General features: G+C 41.9%; 1 protein-coding gene and 1 long non-coding RNA gene across 3 annotated transcripts in view; one reads left to right on the top strand and one right to left on the bottom strand.

Moving 5' to 3' along the window:
• Positions 1-22905, top strand: part of SLC38A1 (solute carrier family 38 member 1) — a 43160-nt gene extending 20255 nt beyond the window's left edge. Inside the window, exons 5-16 of the mRNA XM_026072424.1 lie at positions 1767-1840; positions 3507-3599; positions 3928-4009; positions 5229-5311; positions 6221-6279; positions 6412-6537; positions 8714-8793; positions 10690-10790; positions 13994-14112; positions 14638-14779; positions 14885-14982; positions 16110-22905. Of these exons, the coding sequence (XP_025928209.1) occupies positions 1767-1840; positions 3507-3599; positions 3928-4009; positions 5229-5311; positions 6221-6279; positions 6412-6537; positions 8714-8793; positions 10690-10790; positions 13994-14112; positions 14638-14779; positions 14885-14982; positions 16110-16211 (1159 nt within the window). The 3' untranslated portion in view covers positions 16212-22905. The remainder of the gene's footprint in view (positions 1-1766; positions 1841-3506; positions 3600-3927; positions 4010-5228; positions 5312-6220; positions 6280-6411; positions 6538-8713; positions 8794-10689; positions 10791-13993; positions 14113-14637; positions 14780-14884; positions 14983-16109) is intronic.
• A 103-nt stretch (positions 22906-23008) lies between these two features.
• LOC112969280 lies at positions 23009-26590 on the bottom strand. Of its 2 annotated transcripts, none has more exons than XR_003254681.1 (3): positions 25892-26590; positions 25441-25609; positions 23009-24210 (listed from the first exon to the last, which is right to left on the bottom strand). It is a non-coding gene; the product is annotated as an uncharacterized LOC112969280 (long non-coding RNA). The 2 variants fall into 2 exon arrangements; XR_003254680.1 differs by having other exon boundaries at positions 25448-25609.
• Positions 26591-27481: the final 891 nt, after the last annotated feature.

Raw genomic sequence — 27481 nt, 5'->3', positions numbered from 1 at the left:
CAGTGTTAATGAAAATGCCAAGCGTCTCTGTAAGCATCCTATGGGGAGGTAAGGACAACAGATCAAATAAATACCTGGCTGCTTGGAAGTGTTATTTTTACCACTGCAAAGACTCCATGAGCTCAGTGCCTGAAAAACAGGAGCTTTTAATATTAAAATAGGCTTGGGGCCGGGAGTGACTCAGTCAGAGAGGCGAGCAGCGGTGGCTGTGAGCACCGAGCCCCACGCTGCAGACACAGGCGCAGTGGGTCTGCGGGGAACACGGGCAGGAGCGGGCTCAGCCTAGCCTTGAAGAACGGAGCAGAGTGAGCTCATCCCATACAGTCTCCTTTCCCTTCTCCACCTCCCCGAGCAGCAAGTAGTAGACAGAACCACCCTTTGGGCTGTGCAAAGTGCAGCATTATTGTCAACCATCATTCTCTGCTGTCAGAAGAGTAATTCCTTATATCCCCTCTTTATGTCTTCCCTGCTCCTTTGGCCCCAAGAAACCTTTGGGTCATTACTTGGTCCTAAAAAAAGGGAGTGGATAGCTTCTTATCCTGTTCTTTCTGTGTATTACTATGAAAAAGACCTGTTGCTGCCTATCTATGGTAGCAGTTTGTTTTCTGTTAAATGTTAGGTTTGTTTTGCTTGGTGTCCTGAGGGCAGTTGTCATAATAAAGGGAGGAATTGCCAGCAGATTGTCTGAGCGCTCTTCACACACATCATGAAAACATCATCAGGTCTTTGTGTGTCAGGGTGTTGGAGCGAAAGGCACGCATGGTGCTTGGCTTGAAGTCGTAGAGCAATGAGCAAATGTGTTTTTATGCACTTAGCCCCTAGCGCTGACTAATTATTATATGTGCCAGCAAGTTCCCTACAAACAGTTTGGTCATTGCTTCCTGTAATTCTTCTGTGTATAAAGTCAAATTATGGATCACAGCAGAGCGGAGGGTGACACCAGTTAGGGAGCACCAGTCCGTGCCTGGACAGGATATGAGCCTTTGGCTTCTGCTTTTGCTGCTGAGAGAAACTGGTGTTGGCAGGTCTTGGGGCAGGGCGAGAGGGGAGGTACAGGCTCCATCGCTGTTGTGCTCAGGGGCCACAACTCTGGGGGTCACTCGGCGTGAGGATAGGGCCAATAACATTGCCAGGATAAAAGCTGGAGAGACCATATCTTTTTCATCCAGCCAAACTGCGTTAGCCATGTCGGCTAGAGGAGTCCCGTTTGCACGCGGAGAGCAGGGCGACTCTGGGCAGCGTGCTAGCCTCCCTCCTCTCCCATCCTTGACAGGCCCTGGGAAGCACGTAAAAAGCCGTTCCTGTACCCCTTTGGCCGCATATGGAACGTGATGTGGGAAAAGATGCTTCCCTTTGGCTTGGAAGTCCTTAAATGGCTGACTTTCCTTTGAAATTTTTTACTCGGCTTCCAGAAAAAAGCTTTAGACTGGGTGGTGAGGAACATACACAGCTCATCCTCACTCTGATTAAATCTTAGCTCTTATGTAACAGGACATCTTAAAAGTCACCAATAGGGTGCACACACGAGTCCTACAAAGCAAGTTGTACTTGGTCGAATCCTTGTGCGTAACAGGGCTTTATATGTCCAGTGTAATGTACTGAAACTGTAAACAGCATGTAAATCACATTTATTTTTAGGGCTCTCTGCATTGTCGGAGGAGTATAAAAATTGTTTCAGCGTCAATAAGAATCTGACCTGATGTGTAAAGCATTGCAATGTTACACTTTAGCTCTTATAGTAAGCTTTATTTTTCATTCTTTTGTAGGCTGCTTTTGGTTTCAGTGACGTTGTTGTCTATTTATTCAATTTATCTCCTGTTGGTGTGTTCAAAGGAAACAGGTAATTTAAGGCGTTATTATACTATTTCAGTACAATTGTAAAGAAAAAGAGGTGAAAAGTAGTCAGAATAAGGCCAAGGGCTTTGTGAAGGATAAGTTTCTGTCACTTTGCTGACATAACAGAAAGACCTAACACTTTTGGGGGTCAGAAGCTCAGAATTAAAAAGAATTCATGCCATGGCAATGGGGAGCAGCATCTAACCATCACTATAAAGAGAAAACGTATGAAAAAGAGTGAATTCTGCTGTAGTGAAATTCCACTTTCAGAGAGATAAAAGGAACATCTCAAATAGTTTCTCTGCATTACAAAACCAATTTCAACTGAATTATAGTGAATCTTTGTTTACAGTGCTTACTTAGAAATGCATTTTGTCATTAATTGGTAGTGGTGAAATTCCTGGTAGCCTTGATGGTGTAGTAGGAGGTTTCCTAGAGGAAAGTAAAAGGGAACAGTTCCTCCACAGAGAGAAGTATATCTCTAGGCAAAATATATTTCTAAACACGGAAATTAGAGGTTATCCACAGAATGTTAAGTGATTTCGTATTCTGAAGTCCAACAGTCTCTTTCCTTAGGGAATAATCTCCGAAGCCAGATTTTGAAAATTATCTGTGCATAAGAACATTGTCATATTTAAATATTTAATTTGGACATACACGAGTTACTGTTTTAGTGTGTATAATGACAGCAACTGCCCGTTTCAATTAGGTGCATGCCTAATTGTGCACACGTTGGTGCTCTGTTAATTCTCAAAATCTAAGCCCTGGTTTCTATGCTGCTGGAGATGGCATTACATTTAATGTAGCTTAATTAAGCTCAAACTTACTGTTTATACAAGTTTCAAGAAGAAATGTCAGCTATAAGGAAGTGTAGGGAAATCCAAACAATGAGATCAATTTTTAAAATAGTCTGTTGAATGTAACATCTGCAATATTTCTCTTTCTGTTCTTGTGTATCTCACCATCTTCACAATGTTCAATCTTTTTTCTCAGCCTGAACCACAGCTGATGGAAAAACATTTAACAGAAACACAGTGTAATTAATAGAGGAGCCTCTTGAGCTTGACAAATTTTAAAAATGAAGTTTTAGTCATAGTTTACACCTTTCCCTGCTTTTACCAAAAACATAGCACATTGAGAATTCAGAAGTTAATGCTTCATCATTAAAAATTGTAAATCAACACGTAAACCAGTGGCTGCCTTCATTTAGACTGTTTAGTTAAACCAAGCAAAATTACAGCATTTACTGTGTCTTTCTAGCTTGGCTGCCAATGTTGAACTGTGGATCCTGCAGTGCTGAATTTTGTCTGGAGAGAAGGCTTTCTACCTCACTGTCCTTGAGGGTGCAAACCTAATATGCCAAAATGGGAATACCAGGACTTTAAATGTCACAAGGGGTATAGATGGATTCATTAAAGAGGTGTAATAGCCTCCTTAAGAGCTTCAGTTTCCAAAGTGATTGGTAGCTAAATATAACATTTAGAGAGGTGAAGAAAACATTCTCATATAAGTTTGAGCCCTGCTAGTTACAAGAGAAAGCTCTATTTCTTTGCAAAGAGAAGATATAATTGCACAGATGAATGGTTAGCTGAAAAGGAATCACTGTTTTTTTGATTCAACAGCTTTTGTTGATATATTAATTATCCATCTCCCCATTTCTTTTAACACAGGCTGCATGGTGTATGAAAAGCTTGGTGAGCAGGTCTTTGGTACTCCAGGAAAAATGATTGTTTTTGGATCTACATCTCTTCAGAATGTTGGAGGTAAAGGAGATGAGGTGTATGGAAAAAAAAAGGCAAAACCCAGGGACATCTTAATAGTGGATTCGTTATGGTTACCAGCCAGTCAGGTTCCTCATTCTCTCGGTGGTGTCTTAGGATCTTCAAGCTCCTTCATATGGCTCTAGCTGCTATTTTGTATTCAGTCTTTTAAAAATGATGTATTACTGAATGATCAGTAGTTTACAGTCAGTTAGAGTTCTGTGTCTTCTGTCATCACAAGTTGACATGGGGAAAGGTTCAGGATGCTTTTCTGTGCGTATTCCACAAAATATCTTGTCCATTTTCTAAAGTGACTTTCTTCTTCCTCCAGCAATGTTGAGCTATCTCTTCATAGTCAAAAATGAGTTGCCTTCTGCCATAAAGTTTCTGATGGAAGAAGAAGAATCCTTTTCGTAAGTTTAGTTCATTTTGGTGATTTGAGTTTAGATTTTAACTTTGTGTAGATAAGGTTACGCATATGTTAATAAAAGCTCTTAAGTATTGGATGTTCTCTCTGCTTGTCCACAGGAGATTTTCACAGGAATATCTCAGTGGGTTAATAGAAAATAAGACAACCTTTGGAAGGAAAGAAGGAAGGAAGGGAAATGAAAGTTCAAGTCATTAGTAGTCACTGCCTGTGAACACCAGATTTTGCTTTAGAATTAGGATTTATAAAAATTCTTATCATAGGATCCAATCTTGTACAGTGCTAGGTAACACTTGAAGATACTGAACATATTCAGCACCCATTGGGAATAACACGAGTTTAAGATATTAAATATTTCCCTACCTTCTTAGCATCTCACAGGATTTTGCCCCTGAAGCACAGTTCACAGTATAAAATTCTTCAATGCTAATACATGACAACAGCAGAATATTATACTTAGATTTCTGCCACTTATCACTCCTTGACATTTACCAGCTTCTTTAACAGAGCAGTGGTATTTCTTTGTAGTATTAAATGTCCTTTGCACTGGGTTATATCATGTGTTGTCATGCAACAGAAAAAAATAGAAATCCCATTCCTCAGGTTTTCGTATTAAATTGGACAGGGCAGTGAAAATGCATCAACAGAACAGTCACTAGTGCTGTCCATTTTCCCCTTTCCTGCTTTCCAGCAGGACGAGGTTGCTAGAAGATGCAGCCTGTGGCTGGGTATGCATGCCAGCCCACAGCAGCCTGATTTGCAGCTCAGGCACGTGCCCGGGCGGTTCAGCAAACAGATTGCAATGGGCCCCCCGTGCCACACTGTGCTGTGGGTCTGGCCCTTTGCATGATCATTTCTTGTCCTGGCAGGATGGCTTATATCAGGTTGCGGTAGATATTGCTCCACACCGCAGCCCCAGCCACTGATCTCAGTCACAGGGTAATATTTTGTCTAGTGTCTATGAAAATCTGCTGTATCTGAGTCAAAACTGTGATGTGTTTTGCAAACTGGATACTAAATGACTTCAGTACTCTACAAAGATCAGACATGGCCCCAGTCTTTCCTTTTGTAGGAGCTTGTAGCATAAGAAAGCCAAAGATCATTCTGTTACTGTAGTGATTAAAGAGTGGCTGATTCAGCGTAAGGAAAACCAGAGAGTGTTTAAGGTGTGTTCATTTGTGGTTTTTTTTAAATGTTTTATCCAGGGCATGGTACGTGGATGGGCGGATTCTTGTTGTCACTGTGACGTTCGGTATAATCCTCCCTTTATGTCTCCTTAAGAACTTAGGTAAGATGCAAATGTCATTATGGGAATAAAATAAATGAGTCCAGACATCATGCCACTGACAGTTGTACTGACAACTCAAATATAATAAAAAAGTTTTTGCTCTCCTTGTAATCTAAGCAACTGCCTGGCCTAGGAATTAGCTGTGTTTCGAGCATCTTGAAAGAAGTAGGCCTAAATTGTCACAGTGGATGAACTCAGTATAAACGAGCTTCATCCATATGATTGTGGAAATTGATAAAAAAATTGTAGTTAAAAGGGTGGTTATTTCATAATGTAACTATATTCTGTGTGGAAACTGTAAGAATATGTTTACAAACTGCAGGATTGCAAAAACTAATTATTTTTCTATAAACATTAAAATTTTCAGTGGTCAGGTTAATTGGAGGTGTTAGACTTGTAAAGTTATATGTGTACAGAGGATGACATTTTGAGTTCACAGTGATGCTGGTAAGTACACAATATATTTTTTGAAAGCATATAACAAGTTTTGGCACTGAACTCATGTTGTGATCTTTCATTTGAGAAACTAACCCATAGTAACTTCACATTTCTGAGTAGCAGGGATTTCAGTTCACGTTCCAATGGCAGTTTCCCATTTTCTGGTTTGTTTCAATTATCACAGCTCCTTTCAAAAGTAAAATTAGTCTAGCTGCCATAAATGACCCTTAGAAAGATTAGAAAATAATACATAAGTCAAACCAATCAGAACAAAGCTCTGATGTGTTTGAAAGCCAGGAGCCTTGTGAAGCAAAAAGTTCCCAAATCAACAAGAGAAGATTTTTTGCTGCCCAGATGCTTGTGATACATGTTAAATAAATTTAAACTTTTCATAAAGTAATAAAGAGAAGAAGAAAAAACATGTGCATAGTAAAATAGTTACAGATTAGCTTTCTTTTGAATTTCTTTCAGGGTATCTTGGCTATACCAGTGGATTTTCATTAAGCTGCATGGTATTTTTCCTCATAGTGGTAAGTTCAGCTTGCTCTGTTGGCTGGATTAGAGTTGCTTCATAGAATATTCAGAATTTCTCAGGCATTTGAATTTTAATTAGCTTTTTATTATTACTTTTAGCAATTAGCTGTTTTCTGCTCTTCTTCTAGGTTATATACAAGAAGTTTCAAATTTCCTGTTACGAATTGGGACTAAATGCAACATCTCCTATCCTATCAAATAGCTCAGAACATGAGCATATGTGTAAGCCAAAGTATGTTATCTTTAATTCCAAGGTATGTTTCTTTTTATGATACTTACTTTTAATACACATAATATATGCACTCACACTCCATGTTTTTAATCAATCAAAAGTACCATGTAGGGCCTGATTCTGTCATCTTTGCACACGTGCTCTGAAAGCGAATGCAGAAATAGTCTCTTTCCCCAGTTTTATGCAGATGCCATGCTGAATTTAATTCCTTGCAGTCTTACTCTGCCTCTCTGTTCCCCAGGAAGCGGAGACAGGGTGAGCTGCCTTGGTGGTAGATGGGCTAAGATTGCAAGTCTTAGCTGCCAGCGGACAACAGATGCTTTCTTTGGAGGAGTTTCCTTTCTGCTGCTTCTTATTATATATGCTGCAACTGAGCCTTTAGGCTGTAGTTGAGCAGCAACCGAAAGCTGTTTTTCGCATCCAAAGCCCGGAAGTAGTCCCTCTGTCCTTCTGCACACAAACCACTTCTTTGTGACAGAGTATGTGTTTCTCTAGCCATGTGGTGGACTGGATTGGGGAAAAGATACAGTTGAAAGCTAATCCAGCAAAAATTTGGTTGCTTTTCAGCTGGTTGCTTTCCTCGATCACTGCACAGCTGCAGAAAAAGTTATGCCGTCACAGGGAAGAAGGCACAAGAGAGCAAGCGACTGTAGTTGTGGAAGCAGTAGGATTGCTTCTTTCAGCTGTGCCGGTTTGAAGTGTTCATTAAGCTGTGTCCTTATCTAGTAGGGCAGGGTCCTTGGGGTATTGCAGCTGGCATTCTTAGACAATGCACATGAACAGTATATGTGTGCAAAAATCGTATTTTTTGTACCAGCTTTCAGTTCAAGAAACTGAAACTAATCTGAGTACACCTTTTTTTTAAGTTGGGGGGAGCCACCAGCCCAAGAGACTGAGAGTTAGTCAACTTGGTGTGTGCAATATTAGCTTAGGTGTAGATATATCTTAGATAATTAACTTTGAAGGGAAATCTTGTTCTCCTAAAGCAAATATTAGTATTTACTTCAGAGTCAATAGATGCACCTCAGAAGGCTCAGTCCATCTGAATTAGGCATGCTGGATCTGAACTCTAGAGATTTACCCTTGGGGCCAACTGTTTGCCCATCATTTTAGCAGCTTTGGTGTGTGGCAGGACAGCCAGTTCCCCTGTTGAGGAATGGCATGCTGGGAGACAAGGCAGCACAGGCCTGGGTGAGGAAGGGCCGCTGGAGTAGTTTGTAGTAGTAGTTTTTTTTAGAAAAACCAGTCTGTTTTCTGAGTCTTACAGGACTTGGGTGTACCCTGTAAAGCAATCCCAGAACTGCTGCTGCAGAAATGGGATTCCTGTGACCAAGGCAAGGAAATCTCAGAGTACTGGGGAAAGCCGCACACAAGGATTGACTCATTTTATCCTCACAAAAGGGCCTGTTTTTCATATGATCTCAGCTCCTACCAGTTTCTGGGGAAGAATGGAAGTGTTTGAGCACTGAGATCACTTGTAAAGTTTGGCTGTATGCTGACAGCTGAAACCCACTGGATTTTTGGTTGAGAAGTGGGTGAGGTTCCCCTCAGAGGCCTTCTGCGCTTAATAGTGACGTAACGGTCTCTCTCTTTCCCCAAGGACTGAGCATGCTCCCTCCACAGTCCTCCTAGCCCTTTTGTTGGCCTGGGAAATGAAGGGACTGAGTGTGGTACCTTGAATTATCCATTTATTTGTAAGTTCTACATTCCTCTTCTCTTTTCTTACAGTCTGGATACGGGCTTCACCTTCAGGACTTCAGCATTAGCACCGCTGGTGCAAACCCCACTCCGTACCAAGGCAGAGTAGTGTAGTGGTGATCCAACATATGTCCCCTTTTACACAAGTGACTGTGTTTTAGGAGCAAAGGCAGTAACTGGGCAGGGAAACCCATTCCAGGGAACAAAACCAGTAGCCACATGTCATCCACTACTGTGCTCTGAGGACAAAGTCAGAAATGTGTTTGCATGACCAGTGTGAAGATTTGTCCTCCCATTAAAAGAGCACTGTTCTCCATGTTGTGTTAAATACATGCTAATTGACAGGTCTTCTGCCTTCCCTGAATAGGGCTCTCAATGTTCATTTGAAGAGTCCTGAAAGTTGGGAGCTGAGGTAGTTGAAAAACACTGATCATTTCTTTATGCCACTGGGGGAAATATGTATTCTTCTTAACTTTTTTCCTGAAATTCTCTTTGAACAGACTGTGTATGCTTTGCCCACCATTGCTTTTGCATTTGTGTGCCATCCATCCGTCCTTCCAATCTACAGTGAACTTAAAGAGTAAGCCTTTTTCTTTTTTCAGTTAATTGCTTTGAACTGTTTTGCATGGAAAATGTTAGTGCAGAGGTGCTCTGAGTCATTCATGCCATTCAGAGGAGATGTGCTTCAATAAAACCAAACAAGCCAAGGAGCATGGCTGTAAGCTAGGAAATCTGTATTCCCAGATGTGCTGTTGGGGTGGTGGGAGTGGTTGAGGATAATGCAACATTTGGGGAGTTTTCTCTGGAAGTACGCAGCAGTTTGGGGGAGCCAAGTGGTGCAGATCATTATTTTGCATAGGAGAAGCATGTATTTCAGCTACTGGCGTCTGTTCCAGTGTAACTAAAAGTCTGTTGCAGTACCGGAAAAATTATTCTTAGCCTTGCCTGTACTAAAACATCTTTACCAGTACAGCTGTCTTGGTGAAACCTCTAAGAGACATGGTTTCTACCAGCAAAGGGCTTCTTTAGTCAGTCCAACTGTATCTGTGCTGGGACTTTGGCCAGATGGACATATTGATCGGTGCTATGACATTTTCAGGCTTCCAATAAAAACAGCTCTGGTGGGAAAAAAAAAGTTTGACCAGTTCTTTGTCTATAAAGAGTGAGTTTTAAAGGCTGTTAGGGACAGGCTGCGTTGCTGCAAAAGGAGACGATACCTCATGATGTGCCTATCAGAAGTAACTTTTCTTGTGTAAGAAAAAGGCCATACATAGGGTGTCCTTTCCAAGGGCGTGAGGATGCCGCACGCAGTACCAATGCCTGCTTGCAGTGGGCAGGCCTGTCAAGAGTTGCTCACTGAGCGTGGGAATTGCACGTGACGGTCCCTTCGGTGACCCAGCCCACCTGCTTTCCAGGTCAGCTTTCATTTGCTGAATGCTTCTCTTTAAATTTGGGCAGCAACAGCTGCTCCGAGATGCCGCTCTGAGCATCTCTGCCTGTTGCCTTCCTAAGAGCATTGCAGTCACAGATGTACAGGCTCCTGAACAGCCCCTGAGGAAGGCTGTAGAGACTTAGGGCTACAAGTGAGAGCGGTGGTACAGCCTGCTGCACAGCCAGCCTTGCGGGCGCTCCTCGGGGCGCCTCTGAGTCATGCCCATGGTCAGGAGACTCGTGGGGGGGGGGGGGAGGAGGGCTCTCCACGTGGGTCTTGCTCCCAGGGCTGGCTTTGGTTTCATAGTGCGGGAACGCCGCAGTGGGGCTGGAGCCAGCCCCACTGCGGGGTCACGGGCAGCAACCAACGGCCCCCGCGGGGCTGAGATGGGGCCGGGCCGGGTGGGGGGAGCCCCGGGGAGGAGGCAGCGCAGTGAGGACTGGGGTTGCCCCTGGGGTGCAGTTGATTTCGGTTTCAGGTGCCTCCAGTGGGTTCTTAGGTGTCTATTTAGGGCGTCGCTGTGTGCATTTAAAAGGCTAACTTTAGGTACCATACTATGAATATTTCAGAAAAAAAAATCTAAAAATGAAATGTTCATACTTGACCCATTTTATAATAGTCTACAGTGGTCTGTATACTTTCCTTATTTTCTACCCACAGGAATACAAATGTTTTTCTGCAAACATTCAGAATATTTTTTTTTCTGTGTATACTTTTACTCTTCCTTTATTTTGGCCTTTTAATTCCTGAAGTGTTTACAGGCTGTCCTGTCCACTCTGCTTCATCCTTCACTCGGTTTAAAAGGGTATGGCTAGGGAGACAGCACAGGATTGTCACAGTGCTGCTTCCCTCAAGCCCTGAATAAGGTCCATTTTGCCAGTCTTTCTCTTCCTTGTGCAACTGTCAAAGAATTCCTGTTTTAAATGCAAATACAGTCATAAGTCTCTCCAGAGTTAATCAGTATGTTTGTGCAAAGACTTAATACATTTTTTAAACAGTTGTCCAAATACAATCCAACCATTTTGTTTTTTCTTCTTTCTCTAGCCGTTCACAGAAAAAAATGCAGTTGGTTTCAAATATCTCATTTTTTGCCATGTTTGTGATGTACTTTATGACTGCCATATTTGGCTATTTGACTTTCTATGGTAAGTAAACAGCTTTGCTGATCAAAGTAGAAAGGGAATATATGTGAAATGTTCACTTACACTGAAATACTTTTTCGAATAATTTTCCTTAACATTTTCATATTGAAGGTACAAATCCTTTTCTCTCTTCCCTCTGTGGATGAAAAGTGCAAGTAAAAGTATTATTTACAAAAGGCATATTCAAAATGTGAGGAAGGGATTTGTTTAAAGGAATTGGGGATTAGCTGGGTCCTATTAAGTTTTCTGTTCCAGGGCCATTACCTGAATTTTGTGCACATTGGTTATAACTTATATGTGACTGATTCTACATATCTGTATAAAATGAGACTGATCTGAGAATAGGTCCTGGGAAATGGGTATCAAATCAGCCATCATAGCTCTTTGATTTTCTTACTGTCACTGTCAACATAGAGAAAAAGGACCAAATGTTTTCCCTGTGTCTCTAGAGTTGATCCCTTTGGCTCCTGATTAAATAAATTGGTAAGGCAGCTAGGGAAGTGTAGAGCATTGTCCCAGCTCAGCAGCCAAAGGATGGTTATTTCAGTGTCTGAGACTTAAACCACGTCTCTTTTCATAAATATCAGTTCACTTAAAAAAGCAAACAAATTATATTGTATCCCTGTCAAATAAAGTGGGATAAAATACAACTCTTGCCCAGGAAGCTACTCCCATTTCCCAGTATAATGGAAATCTTGAAATATAGTATGATTGTTCATGGTGGACCATTAAGGGCATACAAGACAGATTACAAAACTGACCCTTGTCTTTTACCTCAGAGTCACCCAAAGGTCATCAGTCTTATTCACTGTATGCAAAGTAATTTTTTAGTTACAATCTCCACATTCATGATATCATTCATCGACAGCCACGTATTTCAAGAGAGAATAAACACATGTGAAATTTGGCATTTTTTTGAAGATGTACCTGTCTTATAATTTGTTTTCTAAAGATATTCTGATTATGAGGCCTTGTGTCTGCATGCATTAAAATAATTTGAGATCATCTATTCTAATTTTCCCAATAAAACTGCTGGAAGTGAGAGTATATATACTACAAGTGACAAGAGCAACAGCTGTTCTTATCCAACACCTGGGCTGCTGCTATCTCATACATCTTTATAGAAATGCATCAAGCATATTAAAATTAAAGGTCCAATTAATAGCCCCAGGGAGCAAGTGGGTGTAAATCAGTATGAACCCATTCCCTTTGGCAGGGAGGAGATTCTGTTGTGATTGCCCCAGGGATCTGAGGAAACAGATCCATAAAGCTCACCTCCGGGAATCTCCCGTGCCCCTCGGGGGCGAGGGGCTGGAGTCCATGGAGGTAGGGGCTGCTGCTTTCTAGTTCTCCCAAGAGGGAACAATGGAGTCATTTCCTAGTATGTCTTGTGTCCCTCTCCCCAGGTCAGATATTCATGCTCCTGAATACTGGGAGCATGTGGATGGAAGCTGGACACCTTCATATGGCTCCGCTGGGCTTGTAGAAACATTAACAGCTGCAGAATCAGTGTCCTGAGAGACAGCAAAAAAGAAACTAGGGGAAAAATAGAATTCCTCCATTTTTATCCTTCTTACCCTTGAGACTGACAAGATCTTACCTTTCATATGTACACTTACAGTTTTCTAAGCCTCTCCTCTGCCCTTACCTGGATAAGAACAGCATTTTTATTTTGGCCATTTCTTTTTTACACCAACACTACTTGTCTGTTTGTTATGTTCTCAAAAGTGTTACAGTTATAACTCTATTTGTATTGCAGATTTACAGAAAAGAGGTGTTTTTTTTCCCCTAAAAGGTCGCTGTGGTTGGGCTCTGCGGTATATCTAGCTGACAGGAAAACAGACCTTCAACTATAAGCCCTGCCTTTCACTTCCTACCTGGCTGCAGTCCGTGAGCGGTAGCGAAGCTGCAGCCTGTGCTCCGCAGGAGCAGAGTAAGCTCTGTGTCACGGAAGCTTTGTATGTGCTCGGCTTGAAAAATCCCACTCCTAATCTGCAGGGAGGTGGGAAAGCATTTTCTTTCTCCTGGTGGGAATTCAACACTGTTGACACGTGATCTCTCCCTGGAAGGATTTCCTGTGGGGAATGCAAGCGTTTTGCTGCAGAACAGTTCTCTCTGCCTTCAGAAGTACACAAGAATTTACCACATGTCAAAGATTTTAAACTGCATATGCCCACCAAGTTCCCTTTAAGGACTTCGGTTTCAGAGCTATTACATTTTACTATCAGCTTTCTAAGATTAGAAGACAAAAACAAAACATGAGCTTTTCTAAAAAGTGGCAGTGAGTGTGCTTTTGTGGTAAGGTGCACAGCTGCTTCCTTAGGTTATTGTTACTAGATATTTTAAAGATGCAAGGCAAATGCGTAGGTCTCGCAGCAACTTGTTTTTCCTGTCGGTTAGTGCACACAGACCAACTCTGCAGTATTTATCACAGCTTAAAGGAAACATTTTTGCAGGAGGTCTTGTTAAAATATTGTCAGTGGCCTCCACATTAGGCACCCACAGTTATTTGTCTTGGCTGCATTCAGAATGGGAGTGCATGCGGGGCAGCTGGCCAGCGTGGGGCCGAGCTAAAAGCACTGCTGAGGAGGGATGACAGGCCCAAGAGAAAAACACAGAAGGGCATCCCTCAGAGGAGCTGCAGAAGGATTTGAGTACAAATGTCAAAATGTCCTGCTGAGAGTTGACCTAAGATACGCTTTGTTCTTATTTAAGAACAGAGGCACTGCTTTTTGCTGGAAGTTTGTTGCTGTTTATTTTAATTTAGCTGAGCCTTGTCATTTGTTATAAATTCAGCCATTGCAGTGCCTGTGGTTATTTTTATGTCATTTGAAACTTTAAAAAAAAAAACCACTTTAGAAGCCAATTAGAAAACCCCAAATGGAAATAGCTTCTTTTCACTTTACTTATTTTTTATATATGTAAGCAAATCTTGATGTATGTCTCATTTTTGTCTTTCCTGTAGTGAAAATTACCTTAAACTTAGACATGTGCTTTCTTGAATCAGGCCTCCAAAGGATTAATCTGGGATAATGGGATCATTAGGATTTGGTTCAAAATGCTGTTTTAACTCAAGAATATTTCATTCCATACTCTTTTGTCTGCAGATAAATCACTTGTTGTTCAAGAAGGCCATTGTTAAGCAATGGTTTCTGTGAATTAATTGCCTATTTGCCAGAACACTTACCTTATTGTCTTTTCCATAGACAATGTGCAGTCAGATCTGCTTCACAAGTACCAGAGTAAAGATGACATCCTTATCCTGACAGTGCGGTTAGCTGTAATTGTTGCAGTGATACTCACAGTGCCAGTGCTGTTTTTCACTGTAAGTAATAATCTCTACACAATTTGGAAAAAGGTAATGTCTGTACACTGCATTTTTTCAAAACACAGTTCAGCAGTTTCTGAATCAGTGATGTTGCTGCTAGAGAAAGAACTTGAGCTTGTATGAGTCTTTTCCAACACCACACTCCCACTAACTTCTGGAAAAGTTCTCCCTGCCAGAAATAAACCAATCGCATTTGGTCTTAAATCTGTTTTAAATTGAATCCTCAGGAATTGATTTTACTAGGAGCAGGCTCAGAGGTGAAGTTCATTTTTAAGTGTAGAAGAACCACAAAAGGCATGATAAAGAGAAATAGCCTACTTCAGACCCATGTACACATACAGTTTTGAAATATCAAACTAATTGCAAGGATTATTTCAAGGGGCATTACACAAAAGACCCCAGAATTTCTGTTAATTCTATGGGGAGCTTGTTGTCACATGAAGAATGAGTAAAAGAAAACATGAGAAGCTTTGAATTGGCTTTTAGACTATTCCTGACAGAGAACTCTCTCTCTTCTTGCAGGTGCGTTCATCACTATTTGAGCTGGCTAGAAAAACAAAATTTGACCTATGCCGTCATGTTTTAGTTACTTTTGTTCTTTTGGTTATCATCAACCTGTTAGTCATTTTCATCCCAACCATGAAGGATATTTTCGGAGTTGTAGGTACGATATCCTGGTTTTGTACTACTAAAAAGATGTTGCTAATTAGCAACATAAGAATTAGCTGTTGTTGGCAACTAACAAAACTCATTTATTTCAATTTTGCAGGGGTTACCTCTGCCAATATGCTGATTTTCATTCTTCCTTCATCATTGTATTTAAAAATTACACATCAGGATGGAGCAAAATTGACTCAGAGGATTTGGGTAGGTGTTTATTTCCAATCAATGCAATGCTTTTATTTTGTCATTCCTTAAAATGTACTGGTATTGAAAACAGATCTGATTTGGCTATCTGAACATATTTGTGAACTTCTTTTTGTTACTTTCCCTTCTTGCTTCAGTCAGTTGTCTTCCTCGCTTGTCCTTTTTCTTCACCTATCTTGTGAGCCTTCCAGTGTTGGGTCCCTACCACGCAGAACACCTTGTGTTCCCTGGATTCTCCTCTGCTAAGAGACTCTGCCCCGCTGGGGAGCTCCAGCTTTGCAAACAGCAGTAGCTGGAGGCAGGGTACTCTTCCAGCACTGTTTGGCAGCTCTTTCAGCCAGACAAGCATTCTCCATTTCAGTGTATGGAGCGTTCTGTTTGCAGTGTTTCTTGCTATGTTTTACGGGAGCTGAGTCAACTTTAGGGTGCTTCTGTCAGAAGAAGCCAGCTGAAATGTTAGCCCTTGAACATGTGTGAGCGTATGGGACAGAGCCTTGAAAAGATTTTCCATGAGGCCAAGAAAAAGTTTCAGCTGAAAAGGCACAGCACTCATGTATATTCCCACTCTAGAATTTAGCAAATACTGTGTTGTATCAGAGAGAGCTTTTGCCAGTTTTCCATTTTGAGATGATTTATTGTAAATTCCATATAGCTTCTGTGGACAGCTGGGAGCGCTATGAGCATTCTGCAGTCAGTCCTTTCTGCCCTGAACAGACAGGCAGGAAGCCCATGTTTCGCTCTGAGCTCCATCCACAGACTCCAGGACGGAAGGGCTGAACTTATTCATAGACACAAACCCAATGGGAAAAGCCACTTCCATGTGGCTTTGAAAGGGCCAGGGCTGATGGGTCCTAAAACCAGACTCACTTGATCCTCTTTAGCAATGATCAGCATTTAATAAGTGAATTGGAAGTAGAAAAAATTGGTTTTGGTGTTAAGCAAGTAATTATTAATGACACTAATATGTTCAATTATCTATGGGTCTTACCTTTACCAAAGCGCTATCCCATTTTCACTGATAACCTTGGTACTTCACCTTGTAAATCTCCTTAAGAAGAAAAGTTACCATATTTCAATTAATTGTCTTTCTTTTTTTATTCATTAATTTTCCTTCCTTTTTGTTCCAGGCTTCTCTTTTCTTGGCACTGGGGATAATGTTTTCCCTAGTGAGCATTCCTTTGGTCATCTATGACTGGGTACAATCAGGAGGCAGTACCGAAGGCCACTAAAGCTAACCTCATTATGAAAAGGAGACATCCCTGTTTGCTACACACCAAAATCGCAACCATCCATTCTGTTATCTATTCCATCTTTTGTGAGTTTACTCAAATCAAATCCAAATAATGATTATCCAGTACTGAAAATACTGTTATGGATGTATTTTCTTGCAGAAAACAGACCCATTTTTCCAACAGACATATCACTCTGTCCCATGATACTGAGTTATCAGATCAGCATTAAGTCTGTGTTAATTGTCTGTGAGACTATATAGAGCGTTGCTCATAGAAATTCATCATAATTAATTTGTTTTTCCTCTTCCACCCATGAATTGCATTGTTCCATTATTATTCTTAGCCCTTAAACCGTAAGCTCTGCTCCTTTAGAGCAAGCTGTATTTGTCCTTATCAGTCCAAACTGGAGTAACTGTTCCAAATGTTGTCAGTTCACACCCTTCCACTTGCCTTTTAACCAAAATTCTATTCTTAAATTGTATGCATTTGGTTTGTTTGTTTGTTTGTGTTGTTGCTGTTTTGTACACCATTTGCCTCACTGAGTAAGTGTAGCATTCTGGATATGAATATGAAAAGCACCATGAGAGCGTAAATTAGCAATGTATAAATGTAGGTCCTAAATATGGTGCTTCTCTTTAAAACATTGTGATGGAATAGCCAGCCATATGGCTTGGCTGTTTTGTCGCTTTGGGAATGGACGTGTGTGTGTGCACACGCACGTGCGTGCGTATGTATGTGGCGTGTGTTTGTGTGGGTGTGTTTTTATGAAGGGGTGCAAGGAGCAGGAGAAGGAAGATCATCACCAGCTACCATTTCCCTGGTACATTTCAGTTTGAAACTGACCAGAAATAGACTTGATGCAAAGCAATGAGTACTTGAGAGTGAAGAGAAGCAGATATTCTGAGATTTCCATAGGAAGTCTGCATTTTCTTCAGAATTAAACTGTCTACTAATGCCCCACTCTTTTCAGGAAAAAATGGCAAGCTCCAGTTTTTCAAAACCTGCAGATTTAATCATACTTTATGCCTTTTCCATTCTGGCATTCATTTGTACATACCCAAGACTGACCTTGTACAGACCAGCTCCTCTCCTATGTCCTATCCTCCTCCCATTGAAGTCAGCAGGATTTTTGACAGCAGTGAGAGCAGGATTTGACTCACCCTGCTGAACTACTGGATTGCTAACGGAAAATAAAAACTTTAACACTTCTTTAAACAAATGTAAACACTTTTTATATTTAAAATGTTTCATTTACATTTCTCATCCCTTAATTCTTCATAACAATTAAAGAAAAGACATTAAATTACTACTAGCAGAAACACCGTAACTTGCATCTGTTGTCCACAAAATAAGCATTTGCCTAATGCCTTATAGCTGGTGTAGAGAACTACTTATAGAGATTCAAATGCTAAGCAGGTGATTGTTAACCATCTTAAGCAGACAACTTCTATTAGCGCACTGCCAGCTGCATAAATGTGTTCACTTTGCATCATTTACTGTGTGAGTTAAAAAGTGTCTGAGTTTTACTCTCAAAGTATGAACCAGGCTCCTGTTGAAAGAACTAATGGCTAAAGAGAGCCCTGGTTCACATTCAAGGGCTAAGTAATGCCCTTTCTGTGTTCAAGATGTATCTGGCAGTATGCAATGACTCTCTTGTTCCCAGTAGCTGATTCATTTTTGACTCCCATTGTAACCATGGAAGGAGACTGTCATTAGAAGTGCTGTCTGTGGGTATTATATGTCATTGCAGCTTGTTCTTTTTAAGGTTAGGGATGGAGAATTCAAGATCTTGGGATTTCTCCGAGCTATTGAATTGCCTCAGTTTCCATTGCATTATCCTACATTTCTTGAAGTCACTGAGAGTTGAGAGCACAGGGCACCTCTCAGGACCTTTAAAGTTTGTTTCTAAGAGTAACATCCAGAGAGGTTAGTTTGAGGCCTTAGCTGGAATTTAGTTAGAACAGGTTAGTTAGAAAGTTCACGCTGCAAAAAATAAGTCTATTAAACTTAAGCTGCTAGATCTGCATCTCAGTCTAGACAATAAGGTACTTAGCTCCTGCCAATACTCCTCTGTGATCCAGAAAAAAGAGCAGCCTCATCCAGATATGTGCCTAAAACATGCACACATATGTAGTGGCAGTGCTGAATCCAGCACAAATACCTGGAGTCCGAGTTCTTTTGATTCAAAAACAAAGCCAGGGAGAAAGCCACATTTCTGAATAATAACCTAGCTAGGACAGTGCTCCTCCTGGGAATAAGAGAGAGTGGTGGGTTTTATGTCCACCTCAGCCTGCAGAGAGGCAAACTCTCATTTCAACAATATGTCATACAAACTAGCAAATTGGACAAGGAACTAACAAAATGAGTAATGGGCACAGGTGTATGCTTCCTCCTAAATTTTACCTTGCACAGTTACTGGCTTTAAAAGGAAGAAGAAAAATGGACCCTTGTCTATAAGGAAGATCAAAACTAGAAGTCTTTTCCCTTTTTACAAAATGACCTTTTGGACTACAGAGTCAGGTTCTCTTTAGTCTTTTTTCCTTCTGATCCATTAAACTTCCATTCCTTGCTGCACAGGGTCCCAGCAAAGTCACAAGTGTGACATTCTTCCCCCGAGGTGTTCTTAGTCTAGCATTTAAAATACTAACCACTGAGTTACGTGGGACCCTGAGGCTGAGGCAGGCTGAGAATCCATCAGCTTGTGCTTTCCAGCAGCTGGTCTCACACCCTTGTCAGCAATGGCATACATAGGTCACCAGTTTTCTCTGCACCTTCTCTGTATGTGACTGATCCCGGCTTAGGCAGGCCCTTATTCACAGGAATGAAGTCCATACCATAGCCTACAATTCCAGGCATTAGTCAAACTCCAGAGGGAAGAACCCGTGCTTGGAATCTCCTTTCAGCTAGTTCTGGGCATCTTCCCAACTCAGTTGGGTGTAAGTTTGTGGCTCCCCATTCACAGGCACCCAGCTCTCCCTGTTAGCTATAGAAGGAGCCTAGCATCTAACTCTGTTCTCTGAATCAGCTTGCTGGGGTCACATTTTAGGTTTTGAGGTGCCTCTCTGGATTTCATCCCCGAAAAACTAACTTAGACCTGAGAATACTGTATAGGTTATCCTCAAAATGCTCCAGGGCTCTCCTGGTTTCTTTCCCCCTTTATCTTTCTTCTGCTATTAATTTATGATCAGTGCAACTCTGTGCATCAGGGGGTTGTGAGGAGGGAGATCCTGGGAGCAACTTTCAAATACCCAGATAGGAACTATAGGTCTGATCTGCTGTGCAGGCTCCCAGCAAGGTCACAAGTGTGACATTCCCTCCTCCAGAAAAAAAAGTATTCTGTAGTCTAGCATTTAAAATACTGAGGTTTTGGCATTGAGTTTTGGCATTCAGGCTACTTTGACTTGAAGGGCTGTTGGATGACTGGTTGCTCCTTGCATTTTCCTAATCTCCTCCATCACTATCCCTCTCTCTCCTTCTGCCTTCTCCTTTTTCTCAGTTTATTTGTATACTGAAGTTTTCCTGAATAAATAGAGAGAAGAATGAGCTGGGTGTATGCACAGAGTGAAATTACCCAAGGTACTGGACCATCAAAGCATATCTTAGATACTGAAAAATAGATGCCCAAAATATTGAGTCTTTAAATAGGCTTTGTTTGCTTAGATTGATTTACTGACATCATATTTATAGATATTTATGGAAAGGAATCATGTGTTTATTGATGTCTGTGGTAATGAACGTGAAATAACGTGCTTTTTGTTTTCTCATCAGGTTTATACATTCTTAACAGAATGCAATAGACCCTGCTGTAACTGTCAACATCAGTGATGGATGACAATATTTGTATGAGGTTATCTGTAAAATGTACTGCTGTTATTCAGTTCATTTGGAATAGTGAACTTGTAGCCAACGACGTACGAGTCCCACATTTTAGCTAGGATTTTAAGAGCACAGTGAAATGCTGTAGGAGTTTCTCTGTTGTAAAATTAATAGGATCCAGAGTACCGTATCTACTTAGTAGGTGGTAGCATGCTTTCTTTTCATAGAGAGTTTATCACTGTTGTGAGCACTGCAAATTTCATAGACTGGATGCAAAACCGCTCCTAATAACTACAACAAAATACTTTAAAGTTATTGTTTGCATAATGGCAACAATTGAGTGATTAGGGACAAGGAAGGTCTATTTAGAAGCAGGGACTCCTAGTAAGATCGTAGGAGTTAATCCTGTGCATACAAGCTGGCCTTGCTGCCTCTCCTAGCCCACAGCACATTGCAAAGAAAATACTCATGAGCTTAAACCACCCTTATGGTTGCAGAATACAGCTATCCTTCTCTGTCCGGTGGTAAACATGCCTAATAAAGAAAATACAATAAATTGTTATTTGGGAATAATATCCAGGGAGTAGTGATCTCTCTGGGTGATACTTGCTTCTGGTCAGAGAGCCAATGCCAAATCTGTGCACCGGCTCAGACCTTTTGTAGAGCCAACATGGAGCCCAAGGAGTGCCCAGCCCTACTGCAGGCCTAATGCAGAAAGGCCAGTCTCATTCTGTGAGGTCAAGGATACCTGTCTGCTCCCAAGGGCTGCTTTCCTGAGCTACTTACAAATCCATAGCTTGTGCCCTTCTTGGATAGGTCAAACATGTAAATGCAGGCTGGATAATGTATGGAGATTCTATGGGTTTTGTCTGTGCGTCTGCCTTACAATACATAAGCACCATAGCTATTTCTGCTATAGTGCATTAATAATAACTTACAGTAATAATTAATGGTATCTCTAGCTCATCTTTAAATCAATATGTTTCTTTGCTTGAACCTTACATTAAGGCTAAAGAGCATCTTGGTCAAAACAAAACTCTTTCCATGTGGTGTTGTCCCACCTCCAGTCCTACAGTCCCACCCCTGGTGTCTTTAGGAGAAAGACACGGCAGAATGTATTCAGTTCCATCAGCAATTCCAAGAAATGGCTTGAACACCTGACACCACAGTGCTCTCTTAAAAAATTCCCAAGAGCACTTGGCATCAGGAAAATCTTTATTTCCTATAACCTACACAAAGAATGTTTTATTTGTATCTAATGTAAGGATTTCTGTAACAAACTGTGAAAAAGATAATGGATTAATAAAAAGTACCGGGCTGGAAAGGTCTAGAGTTCACAAATTGTACACATGCCTATGTTTCTGAAGACAAATCTATGCAGTTGTGTTGTATTGTAGGAAATTTCATTTTTATGTATATATATATATTGTAAATAAATAGGATGCTGTATATTTTTGCAGTTCTTTATCCCCTATGATATAGAAGTGTTGAAATAGTCTCTGCATATTAAGAATAATTTTAATAGAAATACAAATACTTTAGCTTCTGACTTAGCAAAATGTATATCCTTTCCTTTCTCCCAAGAGTTCAGAAGTTAAATTCTCAACTTGACGTTATAATTACATTGCTAAATGTAACAAATAAAACAAAAATAAAAGGTCCAATGAAATTGCTAGAATTAATTCCAGTGCATGTCTCCCTGTTTTCTCAATAGCAAATTTTCCAGTCTTGCTGCTGGGTAAAATCTCTCCCTATGTAAAGGGCCTGTTTAGTACCCAGATACCTCTTACTTCCTCAGCAGAGTTCACATGGCATTAATGTGCAGAAGAGGCCTTGTGCAGAAACTGGAGCAAACTGCAGCCAGCAGTTTGACCCAGCACTATGCCATGTTGATATTTCAGGCATGTATACCAATACTTTCCACAGAAGGCAACTAGTACAAATAGAAGTCAGACCAGGACTTCTGCATTTCCATTTCAGCCACAAGACGTGGCTGTAGTTCAGAAAAAAGTACTCTCAGCCAGGTGTGGGCAATAAACAGAACGGTTCATGCTGTTTATAGCCTGCTCCCCACAGCTCCCTTTCTGCAGAGTCCGGTGGCTGCTCTCCATCTCAGACCCAGGCATGCTGCTATCTTGTGGCCAAAACGCGAGCACCTCCCAGTTGAGAGAGTGCCCCTGCCCAGCTTGCACCTCCCGTTGTATAGGGGTACTCCTAGGCTATGATGGGGGTGCCAGTGTTTTGGTCCTGGGATACATGCATGTCCAGGGGCAGAGATGATGGAAGGGGGACGGTTGCCTGTGTCCTGAGAGTGCCTCTATGAGAGCCCAGCCTCCACTGTCAGATGAAGTGCTGCTATAGGCAAGTGCTACGTAAATATCTCACTTGTAAGACACGGAAATGTGATTTTCAGAACTGATGAAAAATGGAGGTTGAGGATCGCATCTAAAAATAAATGTATTTTTTCCATGTTTACTTTATAGTCTTGGATGAAAGTGAAACTTGAAGTAACGTTTGTTTTCACCATGAGCACAAAATTGAGGGAAAACTTATACGCAGTCACTTTTACAGAGCTTTTCAAACTAATACAAATGTACATTTTGTTTGCAGTGTTATAGCCAACAAAATATAAACTGTAAAGGTATTTTTCCACAAGACTTGAACTTTAACTTGTTTATATAAGCCTGTTTTTAAGAGTCCCAAGGTATGTTAAGGCTCACCCAGATCCAGCATGAACAATACTGTTTGAATGATGTACACTTGATATGAGCTCATCTCTAGTAGAATGTTCAAGTGAGTCATTGTAATATTTTGCTCCTGCTAACATCACCATACTTTGTGCTGTTCATATTCAAATAAACAATGCAGTTTTTCAGTTTTTGTGTGTAAATAAAAAATGTATTAAGTTCTATAATCTCTGTTACCTCTATAGTTTTTAAACATTAAAATATTGTGATCTAGAGTAATGTCAGGGTCGTACTGATTTCTTTCAAAGGAATGAACATATATATATCCATTATAATCTCTTAAATAGGATGTGCTCCCAGCTCTTGGTCATGCGAGTAGTCTCACTGAACTCAAGGCATGCAGCTCTGCAAAGCTAATACATTAGACTGTGCAATATAGAGAGAAAAGTATCAATACAAAGCTATGAAACATTTACATAAAATTTCCGATATAGTTTTAAAGGGACCTGAAGCCAGGGGTGTAGAGTCACCACAGGTTGGGGTGGCTGAGGATGACACTGTTGCTCAAGCCCAGCGCTTTGTCCTATCTGTTTCCTGAAGACTGTCCAAGAGTTCCTCCGTCTGCTTCCGGGCAAAGGCAGATGGTTTAGCTTCAAGAGCCACTGTATTTGGGGTTGAGCTCAGATGCCAAACTACTGCCTGGAGTGGATAAACCCCTGTTGCACTTCTTTGGCTGCTGAAGCAGAATCTTTTAGCAGAGGGATGAGGAGATATCTGAGGACAGTAATGCCTTAAGCATTCCCAGCTATATCTGCCAAAGTGCCTCTGTCAAAGCCTTAGGGGTTCTGGAAAATGTTAACTTTTTGCCTTTGAGCACTAATTTTAATAGTGCTCAGGTTTTAGTGGCCACTTATGAAAAGAGCTCTTGGCTAGAGTCCTAGCCATAAGATATGTAAGCCATAAATGGCTTGCTTGACTGAACAGGGAGAGATAAGCCAATATCTCTGTGGCATTATTCCCCAGGTCCCCTCTGCAGGAAAGGCAATGGGAGGATTCAGGTATCAGGATTTTTGGCAAGCCTTTCCCTGGTCCCAAAACCCAAGGACCTGTCTCAAAAGTCTTGTTCCTGGGAGCACAGAGTTACAAGCTCTTGCACTGACCTGAGCTAACAGCCTGTCCCATTTGGCCATTTGCTCCCACTTCTCCACCCAGCAAAATGTAATAATCTCAGAGCCATACCTAAAACACAGGAGCATGGGTTGTGGACTGCAGAAAAAAAGAGGAGAAACTACATTTCTTTTCTTCCTGAAATGAGTGAACAGCTGTCACCTTCCAGAGTAGTTTCACAGCTTCACATGAAATTCACCTAAAACCACACAGCCAAAGAAGGAATGCCAACCTCCTTTCCAGCCACACACTTCTGCCTTTGGCTTGGCACTGGTCTTCTTGTATCCCCATGGTCAGTCAGATCTCTGAGTTGATCTGACCAGTCCCTATGGGGGAGAAAAAAAAAAAGAAAAAAAGTAAAATTACCTTTCTCTAGGGCAAGAGAAGCAGCTCTGCCTAGGGGAAGAGCCCCCCCTTCTGGTTCAAGTGTGGTCTTTGATTGACTTAAGCTCATGTGAAATTGCACACTTAGTCTTAAAGCTGAAGCTTCCATTCAGGCCACTATTAAGATGTCTTATTCCCCACTGTGCCAAGAGCTGGAAGTAAGTACTCACACCAACGTTAAGAAGTGTGGAGAGAAAGGAGATGGTAGCAGCTGGCATGAGTTCATTTCCAAGTCTATTCTATCACAAACCCCTGATAAATTGAATGCGGATGTAACTTCTTTCTTACACTTTGTTCTCCTCAGACTCATGCAGGAAGGTAGGACCAGTTGTTTTGCATTTGTTTGTGCCAGCAGGTCTGGTGGCCATAATAGGGCCCCCTGACTGTTTTCAAGAGAGATCCCAGTGTTAGAAGTTTTCAGGCAGCCTGGCATTTGTCATCTGAGAGCCTGTATTTTACAAATATTAGGTACCACGCATTTCTGCTTCAACTTGCAATTAGGGAAAATGAAGTCTCTTAAAGCTGTTCATATTACACTGCTAAATGTCATGGCTTTGGCAAGGGACAGTTCCATTGGCTTAATGTGCCTCAGCCTTGCCATGGTTTATTGCTTGAAAAACATGAGGTTATTGGGATTCTTGGAAAAAGGTGTAGCTGAGTCAAGACTTAGACAATAGGGCTCAGGAAGTAAATTGGTATGGGCAGGGGTGACTCTGTTCCTGAGCAAGCGCCAGTCCTGTCAGTGAGAGCCAGTCCATGGAGCAAAGCCAGCTCGTGATGCTGACAGTGGTTCCTGGCTAACTGCTGCCCTCTTTGAGATCTCTGTGCTATTGGTTCAGCTGTGAGCCATGCCCCATAGAGATTACTTCACTGGAAAAAATGGGGAGAAATATATCAGTAGGAGCCAGAACATACCCAGGACCCAAGAACCACATTCCCTCCTTGGACAAGGCCATCCAACTTTAAGTCTCGGGTCCTTTTCCCAGAGGTAACTGTCTCTAACACCAGATCCCCATACAATCATTCAGCACTGTGTTTGCCCAGTAGTCAGCAAATCTTAAGCAGTGTCCCATTGCCATAGGTGTAAACGTGGTGAAACTTGCCTACTTTTTGGTGGAGATCATTACTTTAGATCATGCCCTTTGAATGTACCAGGCACTGACCATACTCACAACATACTTCTATGAGCTCTTCCTTCCTGGACTCCTTCAGGGGACTTGTCTTCAGGTAAGTTCCAAAAATTACTTGTTCCACTGTTTTCTGTTGTTTTCCCAGCAGTGCTCACTTCATGAAAGCTTTGCAAAAACTGGAACATACTGCTAAGTCAGGTAGCCTTGGCTGCTGGAAAGATATAAAGAACAATCCTAATAGAGAGGGAGGGGATCAGATATTACTGGATCTCTCCAGGGTCAATGTAACATAAGTCATTCATCACTTTCCCACTGACTGATAATTCACTGCCTCCCACCCCTACTGACAGAATCCATATAGCATTCCCTATGTAACATGCACAAGCAGCATGCTTCCATTTTGTCAATGTAACAAAATCTCAGTGGCTGAAAGAATATGCATGACAAATTTTAGCCATGCTTCAAGCCCACTTGAAGTTGCTCAGATACTCACCATGATGAGTGTTAGTCTTCAGCACAAATTTGCCAAGTGACTGCTCTGGTTCTGCAGTTCCAGTGGCCTCACAGGCCTGGACCATCCACATTAATGCCTGTTACAGGCTTTGCCCAACAGCACAGGCAAAGCTGCTTCCTCCTCTTACTTTCTTTAGAAGGTGGGCAACCTCAAATCCCTTAAACGCAGCAGAGCAATAGATCACATAGAGGTAGTTGCTATGAGAGAACTGATGGATGGCAACGTGTTCTTGGCATAAGGCAATGGAGTGAAGCCAGTGTGGATTTAGCAGGAGGGAGGACATAACCCTGCATTCAAAAATACTTTGGGAATATTTCAGGAATTTACTGTCAGATGGTATACTCCTTCTTTTGAAATAATGTCCCCTTGCAGCTTCTGTTTATTTGCACAACATATGATGGCAACAAACTTTGTGCTGAGGTGTTTCACCGTGATCAGAGAGATGACAATAAAGCATCAAATGCAGTAGCATCTGCAGCTGCTGTTTCCTCTCTCCTTTCCACCACAGAACAGCCACAAAAGCTTGGTCAGGGGCTTCAAATAGGCATTCACCCTCCCAGCTCTGTTCCCAGGATCTGCCACAGGCCGCTTTGCCACAGACGTGGTGTTTGTCTCCTTAGCTTGCTGCAGCCTTCTGCTCTCCTGTCCCTGCACCGGGAGCAGCGCAGGGCCAGCCACCCTGGGAGCCTCGCAAATGCCGGGGGAGGGGCTGAGAGGAGAGGGAAGTGGAACCAACCTGTTCACCAGAGCTGGAATTATTTTTCTAAAATACCTGAGATAGTGGTAAAAGACCCAAATGCAGAGGCTCCCACTTATCTCTGCTATTCTACCTCATCTTTTTCCCCTGCGTTTCTATAGAAACCAATCTCACCTCTGCTCACTGCTAACAAGGCGACACAACAGCTACCAGGGCTGCGGCTGGCAAAATCAAATACCCTTGCGCAAGGTCGGTGCCTTAGCGCTGGGTTTGTCGTGTGCCTCTCTTCCCCTGTGGCACCCCATTACATGCCACTGGCATGTATCTCTATAGCTCTGCCCCCGCTGTAATAAGGTCGTCTTCAAACTGGCAATATTCCCAGATGTTCAGGTCCTGGCTCTCTCCTAATGCTCTCTTGTGGCCCTTGCAGGCACCAGCTCTTTTCAGCTTGCCCATCTGGTTGTCTGCTGTGCACAGATAGGAGAGTCCAATGGTCTGAAGGGCTGCAGCAGTGCTGGGGAACTGGCTGGCAAGACCAGATAAATGTGGATGTGGTCTGCGAAAGCTCATGTGAAGGCTCCTTCATCCTGTCCTGCCGTGCTGGGGGTGGCTGTACGGTGGCAGCTCCAACAGCCAAACTGAAACACATGCACAATTTGTCCTCCTGCGCAAGTCTTCTCAGAGCTACAGGCTGCTCTCACTTGCACTGATGTGGCTGGAGTAACTTCCTGGATGTCATTGCAGATGTCTACAGTCCCTTTTCATCTGCGAATCAGTGGTGGGAGGAACACAAGGCAGGAGCAGAGCTTTTGTGCTGCCAAGTTTTCAAACAAGGCCCAGAGCAGAAAGAGTCTGTTGGCCAAATGTCGTCC

The sequence above is a fragment of the Apteryx rowi genome, unplaced genomic scaffold (genome assembly GCF_003343035.1).
Source record: "Apteryx rowi isolate R43461 unplaced genomic scaffold, aptRow1 scaffold_341, whole genome shotgun sequence".
NCBI lineage: Eukaryota > Metazoa > Chordata > Aves > Apterygiformes > Apterygidae > Apteryx > Apteryx rowi.
The sequence above is the reverse complement of the archived record's forward strand: the minus strand, read 5'-3'. Positions and strand labels throughout refer to the sequence as shown.